Here is a 9,596-nt window from a genome sequence, read left to right on the forward strand (position 1 = left end):
TGCCGCGCCGCCGGCCGCCATCCACTGTTAGTCACTGCCGGAGTTGTCATCGTCATTATGCCACTGCTAAAAACATTTTTAGGGAACGTGGTAATATCTCCTAAAATTTATACACTTTTTTTTTGCGAGTCTAAAATTTATAGACACTATAAAAAGTTTCACGGGAAGATATTTTTTCAAAAAAACTTTTAATCTATTCATCATGCCACATCATGACAGTAGTGTTAAGCCCCTTTAGAATCAGCAACCATTGTTCACGAAAAGAAGTATAGCTCGAAAGAATTCAACTTGTATACAGACGAAATTAAAAACACATATCCTGCAACAGGGTCGAAGTTCACCGTACCTCCATGGCACTAGGACCACCGAAGACGAGGCGGACTAGGACCGACACCGCGGAAGGCAGATAAGCCCTAAGTTTTTGTTTGCTGAAGAGAAGGCCGCCCGCGGCTGCATAGGTCGGTAGAGAGTTATATGACACTTTTATAGAGAGATTTCTACATGAGCTGATGCGACCGACCACCTCCATCCTAGTTTAGTACGTTCTTTTGTATTTTGTGCTAAATTTTAACCATGTATTTAAAGTTTCTTTTTAAGTTCAATGGTTTATTTATCTCTTATTCCAAAAATTCTTTAAAAATCAAATGTATTTAAATAACAAATTGTTAATGCATGTTATCATTAATTATATTGTTCGATTCGTATTTGAACATAGTTTTTTATAATATTTTTTTTCTATGCATAACTTATAATTTATTTGTAGAAAATATAGTCAAAATGTGACCATAAATACGAGAGGGACTAATAAACCAGGACCGTATCTAGAGGACTAATTAGCCAGGACGTATTTAGGGACTAATAAATCAGAGCAAAGGTAGCAGTTTGCGTCCAAATCGCAAGATTTCACTGCGCGCTTTGGCTTGGACAACCATTGGTTTGGTTCCCACTGTAAGCGGCGAGCCTCCCCAGGCCGCCTGGGTCGTGTTGCTTGCTTGCTTCAGTTATCCTGGCACAAAATAACCTGCGGTAGCAGTCGCGCTACAGAGTTTCAAGTAGAAACTGAAATAGATCAAGTCCATGATGCATCCATATATGCTACGATCCCAATGCTAAGGAACACCTGTTTGCCACCAACGTAAGCTGAAACCATCCCGTTTTCCAATTAATTGCATGAAATATGTACAGGAAGTACTAGCATTTGTATGTACAGTACATCCACTCCACTATCCTCAATTTCCAAAGGTTTGCACATGTTTGTTCCCCCTTCCAACCAGAAACATACTGTGACGAGACATGATTGCTGCTACCCAAGTGCGCCCGGCCCAAGCTCAAGCCCATCGAGGCCCCACAAGATCCACAGGTCGCTCTATCCCGTCCCCGCGAGGGCCGGCGCGGCGTCGTGATCAGCTCGGGCCCCAGCAGCTGAGGTACATGGCCTTGCGGAGCGACTCGTCGGCGCCGGCCTGCCTCCGGCCGTCGTCGGCGGCCGCCCGCGCCGCCCCGAGCGCGGCGGCCTGGGGGGCGAGCCCGGCAAGCCGGTCCCGCGACCCCGCACCCGCCGCCCTCTCCCTCTGCGCCCGCACGGCGGCCACCGTCGCTGCCACCCACACACGGCTCATCTTAAAATTCTACCCGACCTGTTCGTTTCCAAAGTCCTACTCTGTTCTTAACTCGCTTCTCTTTCTTATCTGTGCTGTGCACTGCTAGTTCTGGAGGTGGGAGAACGGAGAAGAGGGGCCGGTATTTGTAGCCCGAGCGAGGGCGGTTTTGGTCATTGCGTTTGATGGTTTCGTGGCTGCTGGTTTTCGGTCTTATCAGTGTGCGGTGGTGCGATATTGTCGCGGGAGAAATCGGGCGGCATGGCCGTGAGGGACCCAGTTCGTGGGGCAGCTACAGGTGTCGAGGCTTATCGCCGGGGGCAGTGGTGACTCATCGTTTCCCATGGGTGGCCGTGGGCTCCGCCTGCTTTGTCGCCTTCGTATTCTGTTGTACAGTAGTACTATCCACTCTTGTCCACTTCCCCCGCACTTTGTTTGTTTACTGGAGTAGTAGTACAAAGGAATCGTGGTGAGAGTTTTCCTTCCCGACAAATCATGGTGAGACTTCACATGGTAATTTGCTCTTTTACCGGAGACAACAATAATTGGTCTCAAACTGGATCTTATCACTACACTTATCCCGCGATTGGTACTATACCACGATAGTAGTACCAGTAGTTAACATGGTAATTCTCCGGTTTTACTACCACGGGACACAACAATTGGTCCTAATCGAGAGCATGTCCAACCCCTCAACTTGTACCAGTACACTTTGAGAGTAGATTTGACAAAAGGAAATGAACATGCTTAAAACACATGCACACGAGAGACACCAATTCAGAGCTACTTTGATTCGAAAGGATTCTATAGAATTTTTTAGGATCAGGATTCATAAGAATACTAGAAGGGTTGTGTACGCTTTGTTTTGCCCTTTGTGCTGTAGGAACTTCACAAAAAAATGAATTTGGTGCGTGAGGGTGATGATCGTGTACGTTTTCTTTTTCTTTTATAATGTGGTGTTTTGGTGGGCCTGTTCTAGAGGTGTGATTATGTGTTATTTGTTAATCAACTTACTTGTATTTTAAAAAGTTTCTTGTGATGTCAACTGCATGTACTGTATTAGTGATACAATATTGCATGTTTATGATTTTTTTTTCAGGTGATGAGAGGGTCATATGTTTTTATAGGCTGACCGTTGCCAGTAGATTTGAGAAATCATTGACTCGGTCAAAATCATGGACCAAATTCAAAATTGGACACCTCAATCAAAATCGTTGACTGGGTCAAAATTGTGAACCAAATCCGAAATTTAACACCTCAATTGAATAAAAACTATGAACCAAATTCAAAACAACCGCAATCAAAATCGTTGATCTAGTCAAAATTGTGAACCACGTCCAAATTGAACACTTCAATTGAATAAGAGAGTTCCAAAATTAGGAGCAAAGTGTATTTATATTTTATAGATTTGTTATGTTGGTCGTTTGATCATATGATTAGATCATATATGATTTTTCTCAAAGGAATCATGTGCATTGTATTTTATTAGAAATCTAGCATCCACTTCAATCTCCTTTTACAATTCCTTTCTTTTTCTGTGACATCAAGCACTCCATGATAATCTTATAGGATTCAAATGTGCACGTCACTTTAATCCTATATTTTGCCTATTCATACGTTTGAGAATCGTGTGAATCAAAGTGGGACTTACATGAAAATCCCCTATGGGCAAAGAGTAAATGTCGCAGGATAATCGGGCCACTAGAATCCTATTATGAAATTGGATGCAACGAAGTTGTCCTTACAACCCCCCCCCCCCCCCCCCCCCACACACACAAAACAAATGAGCAAACAGTAACAACATATATAAGTTTGAGGCCGGTTTTGGGCGCCCGGCTGTAGATGCTCTTAGGAGGAGTAAACAACATGCATGTAAAACCAACTAATACATAAACACAATATATGTCCTCTTGCATTCTTAGACGGGTGCTCTCAAAGTATTTACCCCTATTGCATAAAACTTGGTAAAAATATGTACCACAATGTGATGATATAAAAAAAATCCATCGCTATCCAACAACATTTAATTGACCCCTATGACTCAAAATATAATCAAATTATACGCCTTTAAGTTTCATATAAACATATTAGACCAAGTCATTTCTCAAATCTGGTGCTCCAAGCACCACAAAAAACTAATAAAGATACAATGCTCTTTTGCTAATCCAACCATGGCTAAGCCTCCAATGGACAAGATCGGTGAAGATCAAGAAGAAATTATCTATATTGAACAAACTTCTTATCTCAGGTTGTTGGACCACTTGTTTTTTGCACAGATAGAGAAAAATGTGTTCCCTGAAAACTTCAGATAGGGCAGGAACCTTACAGCTCTATGGTTAAATATCGATGCTTCTACTCCTCTTCGACATCTCTTGCGCCAACGGAAGGGAGGATCACACAACATTTTTTGGACTCATTGTAACATTGCAGTACGGCTCGCATCAGCGCTCTCAGGATGATAAACATTTCATACACTGCTTCTTGAATCCCCAATATTAGCCCCAACAAAGGCACCGGCATCACCATGTAATTAGAAATCCGTCAATTAGATGCTCATTTGAAAAACAAAACAAAAGTGAACATTAGAGCATGTATGGTTGTTTTGAGTCAATAACATTTGCCTAAACAAAAGATATTAACTCAAGATTGCTAAATTTGAAGCAACCTGCGTAGATGCTCACGTTTGGTAGCAAATTAGCATGAATGTTATATACATACTCCATGAAATCAATTTTGGACTCAGCGACAGAGCAAATTAGAGAGTTAGCTCTTGTGGGGGATTCATATGAGCAAGATAATGTTTGTTGCAGTAATATCCCGCATTACGATAAAATAATCCATGACTCCATCTGCTTTTGACTTGCTGACTCATGCTACCAAGTAATAGCATACACTCAAGCCGGTAGTGCCTCTCCAAAGTGGGGAATGTTGCCAACCCTTGTCAAGGCGATGATTTGATGATGTTGCATTGCCACTGCCAAAATTGGTAGCTCGCATGAAATATGTATGGTTACGGTTAGAGGCTAGTGAAGCTAGTAAATGATTAATACGCTACCAATTCATATCACCAATTAAAATTTTATCCCGCAAGCCACATGACTCATTTGTATTTAGTGGTTGTACTATCTAATAAATGTATGGTTTGTAATAGAGTACAAGTCACTCTAACCATTAGACTAGGATGAATGAAGGGAATGTATTAACTAGAGGGTATCACAAAAGAAATTGTGTTTGGTTGTGTAGCCACGCTGTGGTTTTATGTGAACGGCCAACTAGCCTAGCAGGAAGCAAAGGGCCATAACTAGATGCTAAGAATATGTAAAGTTGTGTTATCTTTGTCTTTATTTGGATAAAATGAACTAACCGGAGACAAAAAGAATTAACTTACAGAGGAAATTGTTGTAATGAAGACAAACTAAGCAGACGCAAATGATTCCAACAAAAAAGTAGACTAACATGACTGAGATATAGGTAATAACACGCTGGATAGAGGAATAACTAAACATCAGTACATGTATCTAATTCAAGCATAAGAACAAACTACCATAAGTACAACAAGAGTGAAGACAAAGCCAAACATAACTCATATAGCGAAATAGAAAGGAATACGGAAAAGTCTTCGCAATAGATACAGAGAGTATAGAGGCATAAATTCTTCGCAATATAGAGTACAAACAGATGTAAAGAGTAGCATGAGGAAATAGAATCCGTGGGATTTGTGATGACAATTATTTATTCACCCAATTCAAGTTTCTGGTACAAATCTATGTCTAGTTGTAGGGGCTGAGATTTAACTCAAGTCTTCAGCCTATTATCCTCAAGCTAATGTAACTTATACCTCGCCCACTCACTCATGGTAGATCTTCAAGGTGATATCCAGACCTTCACAGACTTGTCTTCGGCAACCCACAATTACTGTTAGATGCTCAGAACAGTAACCTAACCGTCTAGTGGATGCACGGTCCACAAGAGTAATATGTTAAGTTAAGCTTTGATCAAATTCTTGAGTGATGCTCAATCACTTAGCAGTTTTAGGCTCTGGATTTTTTCTCACTTGGGTTCTCTCAAGTTCTTCGGGAGGAAAAAAGGTTGCTTAGACAAAATCTTATCTAAATTTCGCATGGAGCAGTCAACCATCTAAGGTTGACGTAGGGTGGCTATTTATACCTGGTGAAGCAAGCCCGAGGGATGATATGACTGTTGGAGGCTCACTCAGAACGTCAAGACGACACATGGCTAACTATCAGATTTGTAAACAGACCACTCATGTGGATGGTCTTGCCACGCAAGACATCCAGCTTCAGCGAGGCCATTGAACTAATGGATCCCAAAGAATTACATCTCGGACTCCGAAGCCAAATGAACTCCTATTTGAACTCTCAAAGTCTTCACTCCAAGATTTAGGTTTGGATTGAGCACACATTAGAAGACTTGAATCTGACTTTCACTTAGACCCCTCTTAATAGTATGTTTGTCTTATTTACTCAGATAGAAATAAAAAACTGGTAAACATAAGTCCAATCTTTTGCTTCACATTCGTCAATGAACTTCGTCGGCGTCAAATGGGCATTCCATGTTCTTCAATGTATCCACACCATTTTTAGGGCCCATAACTCTTTGTTAAACCAAATTCTCGGAGACTATCACCTGTGCATATTCACAAACATATTAGTTCCTTAACTGTTTTGTCCATGAAATCATTCAAAACCCTTAAGGGGCACTAGATGCACTAATTACACTAATTAGTAGGTGGGTGTGTGTGTGTGTGTTTGAGAGAGAGAGAAGAGTCAGTCTTGCCTTCTATTAGCTATGAGATGATATCTTTGAAGAAACATAAGACATTTGTCTCCATTGTACATGTTGTCTTATCTTATTTACATGTTTTTAGTTTTGATTTTACATGCCCCTTAATTTTAGGATGTCATAGCATCAAATGGCATAGATAACACTAACAGATAATCCATTGTTTAAGCAAACCGAGTATAACTCATATGACTAGGTTCCTTGTGGTTGAACCTGCTCAGCCAGATTCAAGTCCTAAATTGGATACGTGTGGTTGCATTTTACTGTATATATTTTGGACTTTTCGACACTATTCTTTCATAGGTATGGCGTGCCCGTCAACTATGAGGCGTCTGTGGGGACTTTATCAATCTCAAAATATTTTGACTCAGTCTCTCGGAGGTGCTCATAAGGGTAAGTCTGTGTACGTGTTCATGGATGAGTGTGTGTCTACGTTTGTACTGTATTCCTAAAGAAACATTGTATAACATGCATATTTTATTGCCTTCACTAAATAATGTGCAACACATAAGAAAAGACCGTCTAATCAACCATTGTACATGCCTTAATAGATTAGCTGATAAACCTCAGTTTAGGTGTGGATCCAACCTTACACCTAAAGTTTTCCAATAGGTCCAACGTTTCAACACCAGGTTTGAACCAGATGAGGCCATTTGCATCTTGGTTATCACCCCCCCCCACTTCTCGGTTGTTTGTTTGTGGGTCTCTTTTGTCCTCCTACATTAGCCACTAAGCAACTGAACAAGAGGGAAAGGGAGACTTATGTCGATGGCGAGGATTACGCCCGAGACGATGGTGAAGCAACTCTTGGTGAGGTGTTGGTTGCAATAAGACTGTATTGTAATCTAGTTTCTATCTATAGGGTCATTCTTGTAAAAAGGAGGACATGAATGTATTTTTTCTTTTCGAGTCCTCTTTGAAGTGGTGTATCATTTTTTACATAGCCACACATCTTGGGGGACTTTTTTTTAAACACAGTATAGACGCAGATGCTCATATATACGCACACGCTTATCCCTATGAACACACGCACGCACACCCTATCCCTATGAGCACCTCCGAGAGACAAAGCCGGTAGATCATCTTGAGATTGACGAAGTCACCATAGACGTCTTCGTAGTCGAGCGAATGTCTTCTCCCATCGAACGCACATCACCGCAAGGGCTGGAAGAAATCCAGGAAAATGCAAGCACCAATGTCAAGTCTGGAACTTGATCTCTGGTGGGCAGGGGATACCACTATCCTCCTAACCATTTAACCACAGGTTGGTTTGCGCATTTTAGGGGACCTTGAAGTCGTGTTTCCCTTCTTAAAAAAGTTCCTCTTGGTTCGGCTCTTCTTTCAAGGAGCCATCTCAACCATTGGTTCAACATTTAAGCTAAGATATCAGTGGTCCACAAGTGCTGAACTTATGAACTGAGTTGGGCTGCTACATCTCACCTATGTATCGAAGAACTAGTGTGTTAGGAGCTAGGGTTCTGCCGGTTCTAGGGCGGAGATTGTAGGGGAAAGATGGAGGAAGATGAGGACGAGGGCGCGACGGCCGACGGCTGGGCGCCGTCCTTGCGTGGTGGAGAAGAGGCGGCGGCGGCGCAAGAGGCGGCTAGGGTTAGGTCTCCTGGCTCCCTAAGGGAAGCCGAGCAAATAATGATGGCTTCTTACTTGATTAGATTGATACATCTCCTCTCCTTATATAGAGAGGTTTACTTGACTCAAGGCAAACGACTCTAATAACGATAAGATAATTGGGCTAAGCCCCTAATAACAATAAGATAACTTGGGCCACAACCCACTGGGCTAAGCCCCTAATATGCCGGTCATAACACTTCTCCCCGCCTGCACAAACAGCCCGTCCTCGAGCTGTAAGGTGGGGAAGCGCTGGCTGGACTCCTCGAAGTGATCAACCAGCGTTAAACACCTTCGCGACAGCTGGGGCGGCCAGGTCGGCGGCGACGGCGTCCTCCTCAATGTAGTCTGCAGCCTTCAGGTAGAAGAGTCGCGGGCAGACGTGGCCGGGCGTGTAGGGCTCGTCGCAGTTGAAGCACAACCCTTGGCGGCGACGCTCGAGTAGTTTGGCCGAGGTGAGCCGGCGAAACGGGCGCGCCGCGGTCGCGGCGAGGGGTGCCGCGGAAGCCTGATCAGGCAGTCCCTGCGCGGGAATATCCGGCCAGGGTAGTGGCCCAGCGGCCCGAGACGGTGATGCCTGTTGGATGGCCACCGCGCGGCGCTCGAACGCGCGGGCGTAGTTCATGGCCGTCTGAAGATCCTGGGGTCCCCGAAGCTCCAAGTCCACGCGGATGTGATCCAGAAGTCCACCGACGAAGAGGTCAGCCCGCTGCTGCGCCATCACGCCCGACGCGTGGCATGCCAGGGCCTGGAAACGGTCGGCGAAGTCCTGAACCGTGGAGGTGAAGGGAAGGCGGACGAGTTCCGCCAGCCGGCTCCCGCGTATCGGCGGCCCGAAGCGAAGGAGGCATAGCTCGCGAAAGCGCTCCCATGGGGCCATGCCGCCCTCGTCTTGCTCGAGGGCGTAGTACCACGTCTGTGCGGCGCCCCGAAGGTGATATGAGACGAGCCAGGTGCGTTTCGAGCGAGCCTGCGTTGCCCCCGAAGAATTGCTCACACTGGTTGAGCCAGTTGAGGGGGTCCTCGGCGCCGTCGTAGGTGGAGAAGCGCGGCGGTGTCTGAGCATGACCGCCGTGAGCGTATGGCTCGGCGGTATGGAGCAGCGAAGAGGATGGCGTCGGTCCGGTATGCACAGGTGATCCGCTGGGAAGCGGTGGCCCGGCGCAGCCAGTGTGGAAACCCGCGGAGCCGGAGGGCGCCCGTTGGTCCGCGGCCATGGTGTAGACTGGCGGCGGTGACGTTCCGGCCAACCAGGCCGGAAGCTGGGACGGCGAGGGCGGGAACCGCGCTTGCTGAATCGGCACACCCGCCGGCGCGGTTGTATTCAGCCCGGTGCTGGGCGGCGGAGGCGCCTGCAGTGGCAGCAGCTGCTGCATGGAAACGGCGGAGGCGGCGGGCGCCGCGATGGCCGCGGCCGGCCATTGAGGCCAGAGCGGTGCGGGGGCGGGGCTGGCTGCAGCTGCAGCGGCCTGACCAGCGCCGCAGTGGCCCCTTGGTGCGGCGGCTGCCAGGGCGGTGGCGGCGGTAGCTGCAGCTGTGGCTGCAGCGGCCTGGCGTGCGCGTCGGAGG

The 9,596-nt window shown here is 45.7% G+C and overlaps 1 protein-coding gene across 1 annotated transcript; it reads right to left on the bottom strand.

The window, feature by feature from the left end:
• Positions 1-1,136: 1,136 nt before the first annotated feature.
• Positions 1,137-1,750, bottom strand: LOC109747937 (uncharacterized). The gene has a single exon (XM_020306982.4). It carries the CDS (start codon positions 1,617-1,619, stop codon positions 1,404-1,406), a length of 216 nt encoding a protein of 71 aa, XP_020162571.1. The 5' UTR covers positions 1,620-1,750; the 3' UTR covers positions 1,137-1,403.
• Positions 1,751-9,596: the final 7,846 nt, after the last annotated feature.

The sequence above is a fragment of the Aegilops tauschii genome, chromosome 2 (genome assembly GCF_002575655.3).
Source record: "Aegilops tauschii subsp. strangulata cultivar AL8/78 chromosome 2, Aet v6.0, whole genome shotgun sequence".
Lineage (NCBI taxonomy): Eukaryota > Viridiplantae > Streptophyta > Magnoliopsida > Poales > Poaceae > Aegilops > Aegilops tauschii.